We start from the raw sequence: 22288 nt of genomic DNA, 5'->3' as shown, positions 1-22288 counted from the left end.
AGATCTTCCACTCTCCCCACCGATCTTCCCCTTTCCACCTGCCCCGATCTTCAGCACCCTCCACTCTCTGTTCCAGCTTCTCACTCTCTCTATTCCTCTCCTCCCACCCTTGGCATTGCAGCTCCTGTCGGCAGCCAGCCTGTCAACGCGCACCATCACCCCCCGCTGTCAACCGTCACCATTTCAAAATTGAGCCCGAAGAGTCTGCAAAGAGATATAGACAGATTAAGTGAGTGGGCAAGAAGGTGGCAGATGGAGTATAATGTGGGGAAATGTGAGATTATTCATTTTGGTAGGAAGAATAGAAAAACAGAATATTTTTTAAATGGTGAGAAACTATTAATTGCTAGTGTTCAGAGAGACTTGGGTGTCCTCGTACAAGAAACACAAAAGTTAGTATGCAGGTTCAGCAGGCAATTAGGAAAGCAAATAGCATGTTGGCCTTTATTGTAAGGGGGTTGGAGTACAAGAGTAAGGAAGTCTTACTACAATTGTAGAGGGTTTTAGTGATTCCTCACCTGGAGTACTGCATACAGTTTTGGTCTCCTTATCTAAGGAAGGATATACTTGCCTTAGAGGCGGTGCAACAAAGGTTCACTAGATTAATTCCTGGGATTAGAGGATTGTCCTATGAGGAGAGGTTGAGTAGAATGGGCCTATTCTTCCTGGAGTTTAGAAGAATGAGAGGTGATCTCCTTGAAACATATAAGATTATTATCGGGATTGACAGGGTAGATGCTGAGAAATTGTTTCCCCTGGTTAGAGAGTCTAGAACTAGGGGGCATAGTCGCAGGATAAGGGGTTGGCCATTCAAGACTGGGATGAGAAGCAATATCTTCTCGCAGAGGGTTGTGACTCTTTGGACTTCTCTATCCCAGAGGGCTGTGGATGCTGAGTCATTGAATATATTCAAGGCTGAGATGGATAGTTTTTTGGACTCTAGGGGAATCAAGGGATATGGGGATCAGGCGGGAAAGTGAAGTTGAAGTCAAAGATCTTCCATGATCTGATTGAATGGTGGAGCAGGCTCGAGGGGCCGTATGGCCTACTCCTGCTTCGATTTCTTATGTTCTTATGGTAAAGGTGGATTTGCAGGCATTGTGGGCGGTCACATAAGACAAGTGTTAGGCCCGTTGCTTCTGTAAATGAGGGTCTTAACACCTGTTTTAGGTCCCCTTGCTGAAATTGGCTGGTGGTCAATGGCGTAGACGCAGGGCCTGCTTTGCTTAGGATTCTTAAACGGCTCTTGCGGCCGTCAATAAAATATAAAAATATATTTCTAAAAAAATCTATCAATAATCATTGTTGTGGAGCCAAGAGGAACAGGAGAGCTCCCTTGACTCTGCAGCAATCACGATTGGCTCCACACCCGTTGCCAGCAAGGCAAGCGGTTTGATATCATTTCTTCAAATGGACGAATTAACTGTGCAGGCGCAACAGGCACTTGCAGCTCACCTAAATTATTGAAACGCGGCCTGAGGCCCAATTTCAGGCCGGCCTTGGGCCTTACGGTTGGAGCACATGCTGCCTGTGCAGTGTCGATTCTGTGCCCGAAAATGAGCCCAGACAAATTTCTATGTCTACAAGCTTTTACCAACATTGGCTTTTGTAGTGTTATGAAATAGTTGAGAATCCTCAAGAAGTCTTCATTTGGCATCTTGTCACCAAGATTGCTTTGACAGCATCTCCCTTCCCTACATCCCTGACCACCAGGAAGGACAAGAGCAGCTATATTATGGAAATACCATCGGTTTCAAGTTCCCCTCCAAGTCACACACCACCTTGGCTTGGACATGTACCATCATTCCTTCATTGTTGATAGGTCATTATCCTGGAATTTCTTACCCAATACCATTATGGAATACCATCACCACAAGGACTGCAGCGGTTCAAGGAGAAGGCCAACCATCTCAGGGAAAGTAGGGATGGGCAATAATTGCAGCCTTGCCAATGTTGCCCATGTCCCAAAAACAAATTTAAAAAATGCTTACTGTCATCCTCATTTTCAATTCCATATGGGTCCTTTAGTGTTTTGACTTTGACCCTGACTACTGTCTTACTGTTACAGTACTGGATGAATTTTTTGGCATTATATTTTGCACTTTCTACTATATCCCTTTTCAGTTCTCTCTTGGCACCTAAATCAATCTTTTCAATTGATTTTGATTTTGTTCTTGAACTTGGCCCAATGGTCATATTCTCCCTTCCCTCTATATGCTTTGTAAATCTGCCTTTTTTTTGCTAGGTGAAGAGCACTGGTACACCATTATATTGAGTCACTAACTTCTTCACAGTTATGTCAGTGTTTCCCCATTTCATCAAACACAAGATGCACTTAATAGGGAATGTAAGGTCTTCCTGATTATTTTCCCCTCTCTCCTAATGTAGCGCTGTACCAATACGAGGCACTCTAATTAACAGCCCAAGCAAGAATCCCTGAAATATGCTACAGTGGTTGGCTGAGTTCAAATGATATCTGAGGCTAGAATTTGAAATCTGACATTCTATTGCTGGAAGATCACCTCTGAATTACAATTACAAGTAAATGTAAAACCGACAGAATAAGTTAAACTGCAATGGCAAATAGACAGCCCTCGAATCCTAATGCACAAACTTTGGCAATTCTTTATTTAGGATTTATCTCCAAAATGCCAGCATCTAAATGCATCTAATTTAAGAATGGATTTGTTCTTTCATCTAGGCCAAAGAAAAGCATCTCAATATCAATGGGACTGTTTCCTCTGCAAATACAAGTGTATCCATCACAGTGACTGATATCAATGACAACACACCTTCTTTCTACAATTGTGATCTTGATACTTGTAATTTTACTGAAAGTTCGAAAGTAAATTCATTTACCACTTCAATTCCTGAACATTTTTCCACAGGAGAGCTAAGGGAGAGTTTAACTATAGTGGCTCATGATCCTGATCAGGTATGCAATTCCAATGTCACCTTAATGAATGCATTTTTATACTTTGTAATCTTTTAAACTGGCACAGTGTACGTAGAGATTATATTTGAAATATCCAATAAGAGAAGTGGATTTACATGTGTTTCCTGGCAATTCCAACAAAAGATTGCTCAAATGTGGACATTTTTTCTGGTATCTTCTCATGAAGCTCCCCCTTAAAGGGACCACTGAAGGTTGCTCGGTAAAGTTAAGAAAACGTTTTAATATTTTCTTTTCTGTGGAGCTGCGTGTGCACCTCCTGCCTCCACAGAAATACTACAGGCCGCTCCCGGTCTAGGCCTGCCCCACCTCCACTTTGCCTCCCCACCTTTTCTTCACCAACACCCTTCCCAGGATTTACCTGAAGGCCATCTCAGTGTCCGTGTTGGTGCCGGCCAGAATTAATCAAGCCCCGAACGGCAAGCTGCATCGGGATGCCTGACTGGCATCCTCAGGTCACCGGCGCGAGTTGAATTTCTTCCCTGTAGTATTTGCCAATTTTTTGGTGCTTCATATTGTCACCCAATTAAAAATAAATATAATTGTTGCTTTAGTCAGTAAACTGCTGTATGATAATATCTACTCTTTTGAAGCAAGTTTCGTAACCTGAGACTATGTTAAATCTTGTAAACTTTTTAAAGCTAAGGGCGTAATTGTTAATCTCTTGGATACACACTTCTGTGGGGACATTGAATAGAAAAGATACAGCTTCTGGGTTATAGGAGACAAGCTGTGCTGACAGGAACCTCCGTTAGACTGTTGAGAGAGAAGACTGTTCTATACAAACCTGAAATTGTGCCATTTGTATTGTTCCAGTGGGAAAATATGTAATTATATTGTAAAACTCTGTTGAAAACCTGAGCTGTAATTTTGTTCCATGTTTGTTTTTTCTCCATCAAGTAACAATGTTGTTCACTTTGTATAGGGTATCAATGGAACTTTCATGCTGTCCTTGCATGGTCAATATGCATCTGTTTTTAGGGTTTCCCCAAAAGAGATCAGAAATGAGGGATTGGTACAGATAATTGTGACAAACTCATCTGCCATTGATTATGAGCTGGTACATGTTATAAAGATTGAGGTAATATTTGTTTCAATAATGCAAATGTAGCATTTCTCAAAGTTGCACAGTTGTATTTTTTTCTCCTACCATTAATATTGTTATTGTTTACAGTGAATGACTAATTAAGAGCTGAAATTCATCTTTGGCAAAAGCGCAAAATGGACATTAGCGAATCATCTGTCATTTTACACCACTCACAATTTAAACTGGGCGCAGTGTAAAATGTGCTGCTAATTCGCTATCGGCAATTTTGTGCTTTCGCTGAAGACCAATTTTATTGCCGTAGAGTTTTCTTGGGTCTAGATTTATGCTAGGTGGAAATGTGCCTGTTTTTCAGTCTAACCTACTGATAGTACAGCATCATCTGGTGTATACACTATATGAAGCACAATTTTAACTAGCACAGCACTGTGTGATTATTAAACTTCAATAAGATCACTTAATAAATTAAAAATAGTTCTTCAAAACCTCTTTGAAACTGAAATCTACAAATGAATATCTTATTACCTAAGCAATCATGTCTTCAAAGACAACAACCTGCACTTATATAGTGTCTTTAACGTAAAAACATGTCCCTAGGTACTCCACAAATGGATGTAAGGAAAAGGAACTCTAAGCCAGGAAGGGATTAAGGGGGATGAGCATAACCTTAGCCAGAGAGATGTGTCTTGCGGGGTTGTTAAAGGTGGAGACATAGAGAGGTTGAGGGAGGGAGTTCAAAAAAGTAGGACTGAAGCAACTGAAAGCTGTGCTATAAATGGTGGGGCAAAGGAAGGGGGAGAGAATGCACAAAAGGCCAGTCAGAGGAATGGAGTGTTCTGGAGGGGATATGGAGATGGAGGAGATTGCCGAGATAAGGTACGCAAGGCTGTGGAGAAATTTATAGACAAGGGCAAGGATTTTGAAGATATCATGTTGTAGGACAGGAAGTGAGTGTAGGTCAGCAAGAATGGGATTGATGGGAGAGTGGGACTTTGTACAGGATAGGATGTAAGCGGCACAGTTTTAGACAAGTTGGAGGATGAAGGATGGAAAGGCAGCAAGGAGAGTGTTAAAGCAGTCAAGTCTGGAGGTGACAAAGTTGGAAGAGCTGAGGTAGGGATGGAGACAGGCAATGGTTTGGAGGTGGAAGTATGCGGTGATGAGAGATTGGATGTGGGGTATAAAGCTCAGTTCAGGGTTGAATGGGATGCCAAGATTATGATCAATTTGGTTCAGTCTGAGCGAGTGGTCGAGGAAGGGGATAATGCTGAGTGAGTGGTTGAGGAAGGAGATAATGCTGAGCTGTAATGCATATTTGTAGCATGTTGGTTCCTATCTACCAAACATTAAGCAGGAAAGAGGTATCAAGAAGTAGTGTCAGTTTGGCTCAGTGGTAGTACTCACACCTCATTAAGACCACTCCAGGTCTTGAGTGCAAAATGTAGGCTAACACTTCAGTGCACCACTGAGGGAATGCCGCATTGTTGGATGAGAGGCCCTGTCTGCCTGTTCAGGTGGAAATAAAAGATCTTATGGCACTATTTGGAGAAGAACAATGTGTTGGCCAACATTTATCCCTCAACCAACACCACCAAAAACAGATTAACTGGTTATTTCTCATTTGCCGTTTGTGCGACCTTGCTATGCATAATTTTGGCTGCCATGTTTGCCTGCATAACAACAGTGATGATACTTGAAAAATAACTAATTGGCTGTGAAGCGCTATGGGATGTCCTGAGGGTATGAAAGGCACCATGTAAATGAAAGTTCTTTCTTTCCTTTTAAGATAGGCTGTTCAGGCTGCACATTCTATTTGTTAGGGATAAGGGATAAGGTACCTATTTATTTCATTTGCAAACCTTTATCTTCTGTCCATAATTGTATCAGCATGTTTATGGAGGAAGCCAGTCTATGGAGGAGGACCATGACCACAATATTTATACATAAGATGGTTCTGCAGTTATTCAAGCCGTTACAACTCTTTCTAGCTTGAATGGGATTTCACAGCAAGACATGAATATTGGACTTTGACCCAAGAAAATTAGGGTTTGAATTCTTCTGGCAAAGATTTATCCATTTTATTCTGAACTAGTCACTTGCATTTCCTGGTTAAATTTAGCTTGTGTTAATAAAAATTGTTATTAGTACTGTCTTCACATTGCACCTTCCAGCCCAGCAGTGACAGCATTTGAGCACCATTTGAGTGGGGATTTGCTTCCCTATGGAGTGGGGGAAACCTCTGGATGCCCACTCTCAAAAGCCTGTACAAGGCCTCTGAGTTTATCACAGATCTGAAGAGCTGATGAGATAGCCCACACTGGCAACTTTATAACTCCCTTTTCTCTCTAAAGTCCTTGAACGTGTAATTGCCTCTCCTCGGTCAAGTTTCTGCCCTGCCACAGCACCGAACTGGCCCTAACCAAAGTCACAAACAACATTCTCTGTGACTGTGCCCATGGTGCATTATTCCTCCTCATCCCCATCGACCTCTCTGCAGCCTTTGGCACAGTTGACCACATCATCCACCTCCAATGCCTCTCCTTTGTTGTCCAGCTCAGTGGGACTACTCTTACTTATCCAACCATAGTGAGAGCACCTCCAGCAATGGCTTCTCTTCCTGCCCCTGCACCGTTATCTCTGGAGTTTCCCAAAGATGATCCTTGCCCCCTCCCCTTTCTCATCAACATGCTGCCCCATGGCAACATCATCTGCAGACACGGTGTCAGCTTCTACATGTATGCTGACGATATCCAGCTCTACCTCTGCGTCCTCAGGTGCATCTGTGTTGTCAGACTGCTTGTCTGACATCCAGTGTTGAATGAGTCACAATTTCCTCCAGCTAAAAACATTGGTAAAACTGAAGCCATCATCTGCAATCCTCATCACAACCTTTGTACCCTTGCCACAATTCCATCCCCTGTCCAGTACCACTGTCTCAAGCTGAACCAGACGGTTCATAACCTTGGTGTCCTATTCAATCCTGAGCTGAATTTCCTACCCTATATCCTTTCTAGAATTCTAGAGGAGGTGTGAGAGTGACTGTCCTTGATAGCAAGGCAGCATTTGACCGAGTGTGTCACCAAGGAGCCCTTGTAAAATTGAAGTCAATGGGAATCAGGGGGAAAACTCTCCAGTGGTTGGAGTCGGACCTAGCACAAAGGAAGATGGTAGTGATTGTTGGAGGCCAATCATCTCAGCCCCAGAGCATTGCTGCAGGAGTTCCTCAGGGCAGTGTTCTTGGCCGAACCATCTTCATCTGCTTCATCAATGACCTTCCCTCCATCATAAGGTCAGAAATGGGGATGTTCGCTGATGATTGCACAGTGTTCAGTTCCATTCGCAACCCTCAGATAATGAAGCAGTCCATGCCTGCATGCAGCAAGACTTGGACAACATCCAGGCGTCGGCTGATAAGTGGCAAGTAACATTCGCACCAGACAAGAGAGAGACTAACCACCTCCCCTTGACATGCAACGGTATTACCATCGCCGAATCCTCCACCATCAACATCCTGGGGGTCACCATTGACCAGAAACTTAACTGGACCAGCCACATAAATACTGTGGCTACAAGAGCAGGTCAGAGGCTGGGTATTCTGCTGTGAGTGACTCACCTCCTGACTCCCCAAAGCCTTTCCATCATCTACAAGGCACAAGTCAGGAGTGTGATGGAATACTTTCCACTTGCCTGGATGAATGCAGCTCCAACAACACTCAAGAAGCTCGACACCATCCAGGACAAAGCAGCCTGCTTGATTGGCACCCCATCCACCACCCTAAACATTCACTCCCTTCACCACCAGCGCACCGTGGCTGCAGTGTGTACCATCCACAAGATGCACTGCAGCAACTTGCCAAGGCTTCTTTGACAGCACCTCCCAAACCCGCAACCTCTACCATCTAGAAGAACAAGGGAGCAGGCACATGGGAACAACACCACCTGCATGTTCCCCTCCAAGTCACACACCATCCTGACTTGGAAATATATCGCCGTTCCTTCATCGTCGCTGGGTCAAAATCCTGGAACTACCTTCCTAACAGCACTGTGGGAGAACCTTCACCACACGGACTGCAGCGGTTCAAGAAGGCGGCTCACCACCACCTTCTCAAGGGCAATTAGGGATGGCCAATAAATGCTGGCCTCGCCAGCGACGCCCACATTCCATGAATGAATAAAAAAAAGCACTAAGATCCTGCACTTCTACTTCCGTAACATCGCCCACCTCCAACCTACCTCAACCCATCTACTGCTGAAACCCTTATCCATGCCTTTTTCACATCCAGATTTAACTATTCCAATGCTATCTTGACCGGCCTCCCATCCTCCACCGTCTGTAACTTCAGCTCATCCAAAACTCTGCTGCCCCTATCCTAATCTGCACCAAGCGCCGTTCACCCATCACTTCAGTCCTTACCGACCTACATTGGCTCCTGGCGCCCCATCAACTCAAATTTAAAATTCTCATTTGTGTTTAAATTCATTCATGGCTTACCTCATCTCTGTGGCCTACTCCAGCTCTACAACACCCATCTTCCCAAACTCTCCATTCTCTGACTTGGACCCTTGCATCCCTCCTTCCCTTTGCCCCTCCATTGCCGGCTATTTCTTTAGCCAACTCGGCCCCATGCCCTGGAATTCCCTCCCTGAACATCTCCAACTCCCTCTCCTCCTTTCGACCTTCCTTAAAACCCACCCTTTCAACCAAGATTTTAATCACCACTCCTAATATCTCCTTTTTTGACGTAATCTTAATTTTTCCTCATTCCTTTATGAAGTGCCTTGGTATGTTTTTTCTATGTTAAATGCATTGTACAATTGCAAGTTCTTGTTATTATTGTATTTTGGCAAAAGCATGTCAACATATATCAGTATGACATTGAAGCCAAAAATGCCGTATAAAGTCAGAATAAATTGCGAACAGAAAGTAAAATAATTTTGGAATGGTCATTCATATGGAATAAGTGACATTTGGCAAAAAATATTTGGCTTGTGATAACAATCAGCAATTTGGTTTACTATCTTGTGTGCAGAATGATAACTGAATAATAATTTCTTTCAAAATTCTTTGCTAGATTGTTGCTAATGATACAACCAATCCTACCAACTGTTGCTCCAGTGCTAATATCACAATCAACATTGTTGACATTAATGATCACAGCCCAATGTTCGCAAAACAAACATATGTCCTTTATGTGAAAGAACATGCGGAGGTTGGAACTGAAATTGGAAATATTACAGTAAGTTCTATTTTACCATTATTCAATCTAAACTGAAATAATGCATTGTTATTCTAAATCTCGGAAAAATGTACTGATGTGCAAACCCCAATTAACATAATGGGCTCAATTTTGAAATGGTGGTGGGTTGGTAGCGTGGGGTGGTGGGGGGGGGGGGGGTGAAGGTGCACATGGCAAACCTGAATAAAAAAAACTTATCTTTTCTGATGCAATCACGATCTAATTGATGGTGATTAAAGTTGATTCCGGGTTTTGCGCTCGGCAGCCAGCCTGATTGACAGGCTGGCTGCCAACAGGAGCTGCAACGCCGAGGAGGGGGGGACAGAAAGAGAGAGAGAGAGACATCATCCATCGCTGGAACAGAGAGTGGTGGGTGCTGAAGATCGGGGGGGGGTGAGAGGGAAGGATTGGTGGGGGGAGAGGGGACGATCAGGTGGGAGGGTGGAAGATCGGGGGGAGAAAGGGAGATCGGGGGGGGAAGAGGGGGAGATCGGAGAGGGAGGTGGGAGATTGGAGAGGGATATCGGAGAGGGAGACATCGGGGGCTGAGATGGACACAGAGAGGGAGACATCGGGGGCTGAGAGGGACATCGGAGAGGGCGACATCGGACATTGGAACAGGGTGGAAAGGTAGGTTTATTTTGTTTTTGAACTTTGTGCAATGGTTTTTTATTTAATTTATTTTGTTTATTTTTGCCTGATCCGGCCAGGCGTGAATCGGAAGCCGTGGGAAAGCCACCCAGGTAAGTTTAAAATCATTCTAACTATCTACTACGTCAGAAATAAAGTACCTTAAGTACCTCAATGAGGTACATTTGGTTCTTTAACTATCATCCTGCTGGCTTTAATTGCCGGTGGGATTTCTGGATTTATGAAACGTGCCCGCGCACACAGGTGCGGAAGTCAGCCGGTTGGAGCTGGCTTCTGAACCCGCTCGGGATTTTTGCCATTTTCACAGCCCCCCCGCCCTCATCGCACCTGCAATTTGATTTTAAAATTGAGCCTAATGACTTTTAGCAGCGCATCTGAATAACATTTGCCTTCTGACAGCACCTTGCAGAGGCATAAGGGGGTAAATTTTAACCCCGGGTGGGTTGGGGGCGGGTGGGCAGTAAAAATACTCCGTTTTCAGAGTGGGACTGCATCCTGGTTCCAACACGCTGACTTCCAGGTTTGACCCAGTTGCGTTTGGATGCGTGGGCACTTCTGACATCTGGAAGTCCCGTTGACACATAAAGCTGGCGGGACGATATTTAAAGGGCCAGTTTAGGTCTCTAAAGTACTTAATCCTATTAACTTTTTGTGGTTTGAACTACCCAAGCCATTTTAACTTCTCCTGAACATGTCTCCTGGGGCCTCTGAAACACACCATGGAAATGGAGGCGAGTTGCAGCCGGCCCTCATTTGGACATTTAAACCAATGATTGACACGTGAAGAAAAGGTGAGTTTTTGCAGCAGGGCAATCAGTTCTCTCAGACAAACCTTTGGCTGGGAGTTCTTTGTTTTTAAGTTGAGATTTCTTTGCTCACACTCAGAATTCTTGTGTTCAGACATATTTACCTACATTTTGGACCCCCTCAAACTGACAACATCAGGATTGGGGCACAGTGGATTTATTCAGCAGTACATCTGAGGAGGAGGCACATCACCATCCACGGCAGGCACGGTGTGCAGTTCTGGGAGTTGCAGGTCCACAGGAGAGAGATGCGCCACAAGGACCTGCAGAAGAGCATATAGGGGACTAACGGAGAGGCCGAGGTCGCAGGAGGCGCTACCCACGTGAGAGGGTCTACAGTCAGAGGCTGAGCTTCCTGGGCCTCTCTGAGGAGCGGTGCCTACGAAGACTCAGATTGAGTCGCCAGGTGGTCGCAGACATCTGCAAAATCCTTTATGCAGAGCTACTCCCGGCTGGGCCTCTTGGCCACGCATCTCCCGCCTCAGTTAAAGTCACCACTGCCCTCAATTTCTTCATCTCTGGATCATTCCAGAACACTACCAGTAACATCTCCAGAGTCTCTCAGTCATCTGCACACAAGTGTATGGAACAGGTCACGGATGGCTTGCTTGCCAGGGCAACCGACGACATCAACTTCCCTTGTGATGATATCAGCCAGACTGAGAGGGCAGTGGGTTTCAACTCTCTGGCTGGCTTTGGACAGGTGCAGGCTGCAATTGATTGCACACACGTAGAAATCTGAGGACCTGCACATGAGCCAGGACTGTTCATCAACCGAAAGGGATATCACTCTGGTTTGCGACCACCGGAGGAGATTTCTGCAGGTGTGTGCCAAATTCCCTGGCAGCCGCCGTGATTCCTTCATTTTGCATGAGTCCAACATCCCGGCCCACTTCCACGCACAAGAAAGACTTAAGGACTGGGTCCTTGGAGACAAGGAATACCTCCTGCAGACATGGCTCATGACAAACCCCACCAACGAGGCACAGCAGCGGTACAATGACAGTCACATCACCATTAGATCTGTCATTGAACAAGCCATAGGAATGCTGAAGAGGGGCTTCAGGTGCCTGGATCAATCTGGGGGAGCCCTTCAGTACTCACCAGCGAGGGTGCGCAGAATAATAGTAGTGTGTTGCGTCCTGCACAACATCGCTTAATGGAGAGGGTTACAGGTGGAGGAGCTCGAATGCGCTAATGAAACATCTGCCGGCAACATAGATGAAGATAATGATGAGGAGGAGGACGAAGATGGGCAACTCATCGGCACAGCAGCGGCGCACCTGGCTCCTCGTGATGCCGGGGAGTCACTCAAATCTAATTGGTTTTCATAAGCAGATCAGCAAAATGAATATGATGAACTACTCAGACTGCCAGGAACAACCACCACCACCCACACCAGCCCCCACTCCGCTTGCACCAATCAGTCCTTCAACCACACATACACCCATCGTACACGTGCCCAATGGGTGGCAGCAAGTCTTGGCGTTCATGATGAAGCACATGAAAGGGCGCTTTCACAAAAGGGACACAGAATGGACAAGACATGACAATGGTGGTGACAATTATAATATTTAATGTGCATGTAAGAAAAAACAAATATAAATGAAAAACATGACATTGTGTCAGACACCCTTGGTGATCACAAAACCTTAGACTTCCTTTTCCTATTACTTTTATGGGGTGCATCCCCTGTGGCTTCAGCAGAAGTAGTAGTAGGTTGCTCAGGTCCCTGCCCTGACTGCTGAGATGCTCCCGGCCTATGCCCTCTGGGTTTTGGAGCTTGTGAGGGCCCCGCCAAAGACTGCTCCACTTGCACCTGTGCAGGGGCAGACTCGGCCATCAGGAGAGGAGGCAGCATTGTGGGAACTGGTTGAGGCGGGGGAGGGGGGCGGGTGGTGGCTACGGTGAGACATGGGAACGCTTTGAGTTCCCACTTCCATGTCCCCTTTCACCATCATCCCTCTCCTGGGCCAGGGCCACATCACTCCTGCACTCTGCTGGACAACAGCTCGCAGCAGATCTGTGACGTGTTCTAAGGCCATGGCTAAAGTATCTTTCTGCCTGTTTAAGGCAGCGGAAAAGTTGGCATCCTGAGTCCGCACGGCCGTTGTCATAGCCTGAATGGACTCATTTGTGAGCGGGGTTTGAAGCTCAATGGAGGCTGCCATTCTCTCCACTGCAGACATTCCCACACTTACCTGTGCTACCATTCCACTATTGCTGGAGGTGGACTCCTCCGTCCCCTCCGCTATTGTGGAGAGTGTGCAAAGGTATAGCTGTACCTCTATCATTCTCAATCTCAATGATGGCCCTCAGGGTTCAGCATCTGCGTCCAGCTGAGCAGAGCTTGAAGAGGAATGCGACCCCAATGTGGACTCTCCACAGCTGCCCCTGCCACCAGTGTCTGCTCGTGCTCACTTGTGAGTGGTGAATAACCAGATGCCTAACAGGACCCACCAAAGTGCCAGTAATCTGCGCTGTGCATAGCTGGATATGATGTGATGGTGCGCCCTCAGAGGAATGGAGCTCGCCTGAGGAATCACCCTATTCCACAGCACGGGCTCTTCATCAATCCTTGAAGGCCCTGGAAGAGAACATAAAGCAATATTATGAATCATCACAGAAGTTAGTTTGCAATAACCATACTGAGGTGTGCAACAGGTCAATCATTGATAATATCAATTCATAAAATGTGTGAAGGATGTTAAAGTTCTCTCACCAGCCGTCTGCGAGGTACCAGTCTCGTCATCTCTGATGGCCAGGCATTCAACCGTGCAGCTGAGCTCCAAGGCCTTCTCCTCCGCCTCTGTTAGGACACTATTTGTAGCGGCCCCCATCCAGTCCTAGTCCTCTCCTGTGCATTTTGCGCTCTCTTCTACAAGGGGAGAAAGAACAGATGTGTGAGTCAGTGAGGGTGGCGAGGTCAACTGATGGATGCATTGCTCTGGGTGAGGCCGACAATGAAACAGATGCATCAGAGGGTGAGTATTAAACAGATTCATCACATTGTATCAGAATTGGGGAGAGTAGGAGCAGTGAGTCCACAAATGGGGAGGTGAGGAAGTGCACAGAATGTAAAGGTAAGTTGTTAATGAGACTTCAGTGGGTGTGAGGAGTGGTGTGTTGGAATAGGCTTGGCAAGACGGAGTGAGGGGGAGTAATGTACACCACAGGATGTTGGTGAATCAATAACTGTACTTACTTTTCCTGACCTGGTCAGGTCATTAAAGCACTTCCTGCATTGTACCCACGTCCTTGCCATATGCTCCTACTGCTCAGCTCCTCTACCACCTCGAGCCAGGCCTTCTTAGTGGCAGAGGCAGGGCGCTTCCTTCTATCAGCCGGGTACAGTATGTCCAACCTGCTCCTCTCACCAGCCAGTAGCAACTCAAGAGAAGAGTTGTTAAACCGGGGTGCTGCCCTAGTCCTTTGGTGCTTCATAACTGCGAATTCCTCCTTTCTCCCTCAAAATCCATGGTTGCAATGGCCCTTTAAATACTCCAGTTCCCAGCATATCATTTGGGTGCGCAGTATGTCTGTTGCACAGTTTGGAGTTGCGAAACATTGAGGGCCTTCAATTGAGTCGCGATCACTCGAGCCAACGAATGCAAAATTTTCCTAGTTTCCCACGTGACTATTCACGCCCCCAGCTGAGTTCCTGCTGCCATGTTAAAATTATGCCCAAGGTGCTGTCTGCATCATATTATGTATGTAAATACCTGGTGGTAGAGAATGTTTTTTTTTGGAAATGATAGGTGTAACGGTGCTTGGGAATGGAACATCAAGTATAATGTGATGTACCATTGATTTTGTCACTGGCAGCACTACAGACCAAAATCTTAATTCTCTCTTGCTCAGAGTTGTTCTATCCTGTTGATTGCAGCACTCTGAGCCACAGTCGTGGTAGCATCATGGAGGGAGAAATTAGGCAGAGATGAGATCAACTTTTACCCAGCAAATTTCCTCCAGTACTAAAATTAGTAATAACTTCCATAAGTAGAAAATTGAGGAATGGGCTATTATTGTCACTAATCTATCTATTGATCAAATGGTCCAAACTTCTCAGATCCTTAGCGGTAGTTCTCATAGAATCATAGAAAATTTACAGCACAGAAGGAGGCCATTTGGCCCATCATGTCTGTGCCTGCCGAAAATGAGCCACCCAGCCCAATCCCACTTTCTTGTTGCAGTGCTTGAAGCAAGGGGGAAATTGCAGTATTATAGGTTTAATGCTACTGTGAGGAGTGAAATCAAGTTGGCTGTTGTGATAAATACCATTGCAGGTTTCTGCAACAGGGAAATTGTAACTTCCATTTTAAATCCAGGCCTGCATCTGTTATGACATGGGTTAACTCTGGTCCTAAGATACCATCACTGCATTACTTTTAATATGTGCTTCAGCCCTAACCATGGCAAAAGTACCCATAATGAACAAATGTGACATTGTTATTGCCAGAATACTGAATTAATATGAAATTGTACTGCATATGAGAACAATATTATGCTATGCATTTATAGTAATTGGGGGATTAAATAAGAATATTCAGGCTTAATTCATTTAGATCTTTCAATAGCTTTCAGGAAGCAGTGATCTTCTGCTGTCTGTCTGGAATGGTTTAAACTCAGGTCTCAGAAGAATTTAATTTATTTTAATTACATAAAATGTGATAAAATTGGAAACAAAGTGGGTGCTGAGTTTCTACAGAGCTTTTCAGAAAGCCCATTGAAATATAAACATCCTGCTTTCAAATTTAAAAATTGCATCAACATCAGAATTACCTTTTGGAGATCATATCTGTTAGTTTTTTTGCATTGACCTGGCAAGCTTAAATTAATTAGTAATTATTTTTGCACAAACTCAAAATGTTCATCCTTTCTTGAAAATTTGTGCTTGGTATATATTAACTAGATCTTTTCCAGCACATTGGATGGTTTAATTTTTCAGTTGATTTGATGGGAAAGCACTCTTAGGTGTGAAAAATTTTGTCCTCAAACTTAATTAATTTCCTTACATTTACATCCCAAATTTCTGGATTAGCGAATTGATAAGCTATAATACAAAAACTGTAGAATATAGGTGTCAATGTCATTTTTAATATTTCATTTTCAAACTTATTCCACAGGCAACTGATCCTGACAGTGGCAACTTTGGTAAAATTACATACAGCCTGTTACCAGATAGCATGTATGTATTCATTTATCAAAACTTCATTATTTGGAATTAGCAACTTTTGTAACTGACTTTAATTTAGATGGAAATGAGTCAATTAGCTATTCTTGATAAAAGTTTGTGGCATGAAAGTCATTGGTAGATATGTCTACACTTATGGAAATTAAGGGGTCATTTTTAATTGTTCCTGCTGGGACAGGAAACTCAGATGGGATGTAAAACCGGCCACCGACCTGCTTTCTCACCCGACGGGAACAGCTAAAATCGACCCCTAAATTTTAAATAGCATTCATAGTCTTAAGTAAAAACAGAAAATGCTGAAAATACATTGCAAGTCAATCAGCATCCGTAAAGAGATAAGACAAGATATGGGGCTCGATTTTAGGGTCGGGTTACCTGCGGGTTTCCAGCGGGGGGACCCCGAAAATCCCGATCTCCGATCACGTGACCGGATTCGGACGAAATCCCGGCCACTTCCGGGTACCGCGCTGACGTGCGGGGCTGCGCGCGCAAGCCCCGCTGGTGGGAATCCCGCAGGCAATTAAAGCCAGCGGGGTTCCACTTGAGAGCACTTAACTTGCTCGTTGTGGTCAGTTAATGAGCTGAAGCAGCTGTCAAAAGAGGAAGTGTGGGATTTTACGTTCAAAGCAGTCAGTTTCCCACACTGGGGGAAACAGGACCCTTCAAACCAGGCGTGTTGCAGCCAGCAGCCTGTGGCAGGTGCCAAGGTGCGCTCCACGGGGGAGAGCCCTGACCCACGCAGGAGGCCACCGCATCACATAGGGCAACCCCTGCCCCCCACCACCCCCCGGCCAAGCCAGAGGACAGACCGACACGAAACCGCAGCCCCAGTCCGAGGACCCACACACCTACCCTGCACAACCCCTCAGACCAACACCTGCCAGTTGGGTGGTGTGTGGACACCCTCGGAGGACGAAGAGCATGACCACCACCAGCAGCCTCGCAGTCCACGCCGTCCGCCGCAGAGACGTGGATCCCCCCAACACGGTGTGGTTGCACGCCCACCTGCACAGCAGGAGGGAGGGCTACCGCAGAGAGAGACGCGTCGCAGAGGGCACTACCCTCGCCACAGGGTCCACAGACCGAGGCGCAGCTCCCCGGACCTCTCCGAGCAGCAGTGCACAGGGAGGCGCAGATTCGCTCGACATGTAGTCGTGGAGATCTGCAGCCTCTTTCATGCCGAGCTGCTCCTGGCTGGCCCCAGCACCAACTGCTTACCTGTCGCTGGCAAAGTCACCACTGTCCTCCACACCTTCTCCTCCGCATCCTTCCAGGGTGCAGCCGGCAACACCGCCGATGTCTCTCAGTTGTCTGCGCGGACGAGCCCTGCAAATACACCTGCACCTACTCTGCAGTAACACGATGGGTGGCATCAGTGGTGGGTCCTCATAGTGATACCCAGGAGCGGGCATTATTGGACACAATGGACAGGATTCGCGGAGACATGGCAGTGGTGGTGTCAATATAATGTGTGCTGTTTGTGGCTCTGAAATTCAATATGGGTAACACCCATGACAAACCCTCAGACACCCTTGTGCACCCCCTTCATGCTGACGAGACGTTTGCCTTACCCTGCCTACTGCACATATGTGATGCATGCCCTGTGGCTGCAGCACAGGTGGTGGCAGGTTGAATGAGGCTGGCCGTGAGGGAGATGCACGAGAGGGTGAGTATGGGATGGAGCCATGAGATTGTATGAGGATTGGGTCGCGTGTTAGTGGCAGGATGAGTACTGGCGAGGTGAGTAGGTGGAGGTAAGATGAGGATGCGGTGTGAGTGGGCATGAAGGGTGATGTGACAGAATAGTGTTGGCGGTGCTGAAGGAGATTTGGGGTGGGGGCAGTGTTGTGGCAGACGGAGTGTAGGGGAAAGACTTCGTGTTCTCACTGTGGCTGACCTACTGCGGTCATTGCAGCGCCTCCTGCACTGTATGCAGGTGGGCGATATGTTGGTGGCGCAGGTGACCCCCTCTGCCACCTCGAGCCAGGCCTTCTTGGTGGCAGAGGCAGGCCGCTTCCTCCCGCCCGCCGGGGGGAAGATCTGTGTCCTCCCCCTCCTCCTCACCCCATCTGATGATACCTGGGGTGAGGCATCATTAAACTGGGAGCAGCCTTCCCCCTGGGCTGCTCCATGCTGCAATTTGTCCCATTGGTTGCAGCATCTGTCAGTGGAGGACTGCCCCTTTAACTAGAGAGCCTCCAGCTGACAGATCGTACTGCGCATGCGCAGCCCGCCCGACGCGCAGGCCAGCGCCGTGGACCCCGGAGGAGCAGGTAATTGGATCCTATTAGTGGATTGCCTGCTACGATCGCGTGGGCAACCCACTAATTTCGCCGTTCGCGTTTTCGACGCTCCCGGAGGACCACCCGCTGGGAACCCGCAGGCCTGCTAAATTCGAGCCCATGATGTTTTGGGTGTGTACCCTTCAACAGAACCCTGATGAAAGGTACATACCCAAAATCATAACCTGCTTTATGAAGGCCTGAGCCATGAAAGACCTGCAGGGCCTCAGGTTCTATTCATTGTCTACGTCAATCTGAGTGCAATGTGCACGGGCAACAACAGAATTGAGCTTGGTCTTAATGCCTCCATTGTTGAGTAGCCTGCTGACACTGACCGTCTAAATTCGTACATGAAGAATGGTCACTTAAGCGAGCTACGTGGAGGATATTTGCACTGATGAACTGTGCCCCAGGAATATTCCGCACCCTCAGGAGAGGAAGAGAATACACTTGAAAAAAAATCCACAAAAATATTTGTGTAGATAAAAAAGACTCAAACTTCTGCTCCCTTTTGGAGCATAAGCCAGTCATCCCAGGACCTGAAGGGCCAGAAGTTGGCGTGGCTCCTGTTTCTTTTAGGACTTTGTACCTTCCTCAGTCCCATGGTAACTTCTGACCCGGGGTGGCATGGGAACACGCAGTTCTTCCACCTATTTTCCTTCCATCCCAATATAATTTTTGGGGGTGCATCTGGTGGGATCAGGGCTTTCCTGGAAATCCCACCATATTCGCTTCAGTTATGGCCAACGGTATGTACGCCTGTAAGAAGCAAGAATATGTGCTGTACAAGGCTGTACATGGGCCTCAATATGCACTATTAAAGCAGAAATTGTTCCCATTCAAGTATGTGTTCACATCGAGGGAGCAATAAAATATGACGTTATGAATTCTTGGAATCCAGCCCCCCACTTTGGAGTGACAAAGTGCCATTCCAAAATGACGGCAGGTCCATTGGGATGGCTCGCCTGTCGCGCTGATACTGATGTGGGTGCCCATCCCATATATGCAAATGACTCCACTCCCTGGGATTTAGGATGGGGTCATAGCAAGGACAGAGTGGCAGGTGGAATCTCTGCCAGCAATGTGGCACAATGCACCACTGGAATTTCTTGCTATGGTATTTAGAACATTCAATGCTGAAATGTCAAAGTACCAGAAATATTACTGGGAAATTATTTATCCAGCTTTGGCAACATTTGTCAAAAAAGAACATGTGTGCAAATTCCCGACTGCTGAAGTATAATTTAATTGTTTTTTTAACAGAAGAAATGAATTTCAAGTTAATAGCACGACAGGTGTAATTACAGCTGAGAATAGCACAACAATTGACAGAGAGAAACGCCCCATTTATTATGCGACCCTTCAGGCAACAGATGGTGGGAATCGTATAGGTACTGCATCGCTCGAAATTGTCCTGGAAGACATAAATGATTTCCAACCTGTAATGGCAAGAGACTCTTACACTGCATTCATCACTGAAGGGTCAAAAAATGAATTAGACATTAAAATTGAGGTAGGTTAAAATCCAACATGTTTTATTAGTGTTTTTTCACTTTTGTGAATTTTGTGTTCAAATTGATTGAAGTCAGTGCTGGAGAATAGGACACTTTTTTTTTAAGCATCCAGTGTCAGCATCAAGTACTGTCAGGTATAGCACAGGTTAGTTGCCTCTACTCTGCCCCAACAGTATGCTTCTTCCCAACCTCAAAAAGAGCAACTCTACTATACCAGTGTAACATTTTTCTGTTTCCCATGAGAGCTATGCTGAGTGAGATTGCTAATTCAATGCCAAATTTGTGTTGAAAACTTATGTCCACTAATGTATGTTTGATTGGCAGCTCTTTTTGAGATTAAGAGACATACTTAAATTTATCTTGTCTGAGCATAATCAAGATATAATAGTGACCTTGTTCCACTAATTGTAGAAAATGTCATGAGGCTTCACTTTTGTTAATTGAAAAAGCAAAGATTGTGTGCTGGTCAAGCTTTGGTGGTTGATAGGGTATATCTGTCCCATTGGTTGAACATTGTTACTATCCAGTCAGGACAGGAAATTTACTGGAATGCTACTAAGGTGAGACAGGAAGAGATGGCCTTAAAAGGACAGTAAAGAGATTGTCCTACATTATGGCTGAAGGATGCAGCCTTGTGATAAGAAACAATTTCAAGGGAGGAAAAATCAGAAAAGAGAAGTCACTCTCTGATTTCTCTTTGAATTTATTTTTTTTGTAAAGGCTTTTGACAATGATCAGGATGGCACCAACAACAGTGAGATTCGCTATGCTATAACTGCTGGTGACTACCAACAAAATTTTACCATTGATCCCATCACCGGTGTTCTTCGTTCAGTTGGCCCTATAGATCGAGAGGACATGAATCCCTCTTTAGATGGAAAAGTCATTCTAATTGTGACGGCGTCTGATTTGGGAGTTCCTACTCTTTCAACATCTGTCAATGTTACTATCATTGTAGAGGTAAGCTTTTGAACTTTATGACTCTTACATATTTGATCATAATTCTGGAAATACGAATAGAAGCAATGTGATATCTGCAATATTTAAGTACTCAGAAGCAAGACCATAAAGATAACTTCTTTTGGCTTAAATTTCAAAATAAAACTCATTCCTTTATTCTTTTCATTGATGCCTGAAGAAGGTTATGTATGTTCTAGGAAGGTTTTATTCAATTAACCCTGTAATGTAATGTGAGGTATTAGAGCGTGGCTTAAGAATGTTTTACTTTGCTTGGTATGTCTTAGTCTGTGATGGTGAACAGTTTGATTAGAATTTTAGTATTCTGTTGGACCTTCAGTTTCTGGAGCAGTACTAGGTTTGGGGAACCATTTTTATTCACTGTGCACAAAAGGCAGCGCCAACTAGTTGGCTGACACTAAGTGGACTGTGCCTTTGACTGATTTTCTTTGTACAAATATAAAATTGTGTTTTTATTAAAAGTGAACTAGAATAAGAATTAAAATATTGGTAGACTGGGAGAGATAAAGTCAATTGTATATACTTACTGGCCTGTAAAAAAAATAATTTGCAGCATTGAAATAGTATTTTATAAACAAGAATAGTTAAGGAAATGATAGTGAAAGTGTGAAACTTGTTGCAGTTCATCAGATACAGAGATAGTAATAGAAAATTGGAAAATAGTTGATGTCCTAATATTTCAGTAGAGAGTCAAATATCATGCTGGGAATTATAGCTCTGTCTGGTTGACATTTACTGGAAAAAATGATTTTTTTAAAAAGAGGGAGCAGTTCAAGTGCATTTAAAAAGAGTAAGGGCAATAATTTGCTGAGCACATATTTATAAAAGACAAGCTATAACTAATCAATTATTGGAATTATTTGAGAATTTAACACATTAAGCGAGTCATAGAAATGCGTTGGTTCTCTAGACTTTGAGAAGGCACTTCATCACATGGCCCTGAATTCAACCCAACTCACCTAACAGTTAAAATCGGGAACTGACACCAAAACTCACCCATTGAAAACTGGCCCTGAGTTAAAATCAAGGCCTATGACTCAAAAGAGATTTGTGGTTGAGGTGAAACATCTAGCTTATTGGTAGAACATTGTAAATTTATTTAAAAAGTTGATAAAATAATAGGGAAAATAGGATAACCATCAGTGGTATCAATTCTAGCTGGACAGCGATGGCCAGGGATACGACAGGGATCAGTCCTGGGACTTCTACTTTTTACAATATTTATAAATAATCTTACTGATGATACCAAGATGTGTGGTAAATCGGGATGTTTAAAGGAAACAACCAAGATTCAGAAATGCACAGAGACAGCATCTAGTTAGATGAATTAAAGAAAGACAGAAAGACTTGCATTTATATAGCACCTTCCACGATCTCAGGAAGTTCCAAAGCACTTTACAGCCAATGAGGTACTTTTGAAATGCAGTTACTGTTGTAATGTTGGAAACATTACAATAATTAAAATGGTATTTAATAATATAGTGAGATGACTAAATTTTACAACAATGAAATTAAGATGACCTCAACATCAGGGATACTTGAGAGGTCTGGATTGTGGAATGGATTCAGAGTGGCAAACAATAATAATTCCAGAGGAAGCTAAATTTATTTTCAATAGAAAAAGCAAA

At 44.9% G+C, this 22288-nt stretch overlaps 1 protein-coding gene across 1 annotated transcript in view; it reads left to right on the top strand.

Annotated features, from left to right (window-relative positions):
* cdhr2 (cadherin related family member 2) overlaps nt 1-22288 on the top strand; it is a 122345-nt gene that overhangs the window by 67108 nt on the left and 32949 nt on the right. The window contains exons 12-17 of the mRNA XM_067996362.1: nt 2702-2935; nt 3879-4034; nt 9071-9235; nt 15819-15880; nt 19432-19681; nt 20403-20642. Coding sequence (XP_067852463.1) covers nt 2702-2935; nt 3879-4034; nt 9071-9235; nt 15819-15880; nt 19432-19681; nt 20403-20642 — 1107 coding nt within the window. The remainder of the gene's footprint in view (nt 1-2701; nt 2936-3878; nt 4035-9070; nt 9236-15818; nt 15881-19431; nt 19682-20402; nt 20643-22288) is intronic.

This window comes from Heptranchias perlo, chromosome 14 (genome assembly GCF_035084215.1).
Source record: "Heptranchias perlo isolate sHepPer1 chromosome 14, sHepPer1.hap1, whole genome shotgun sequence".
NCBI lineage: Eukaryota > Metazoa > Chordata > Chondrichthyes > Hexanchiformes > Hexanchidae > Heptranchias > Heptranchias perlo.
This window is presented reverse-complemented; position numbering and strand designations above follow the sequence as displayed.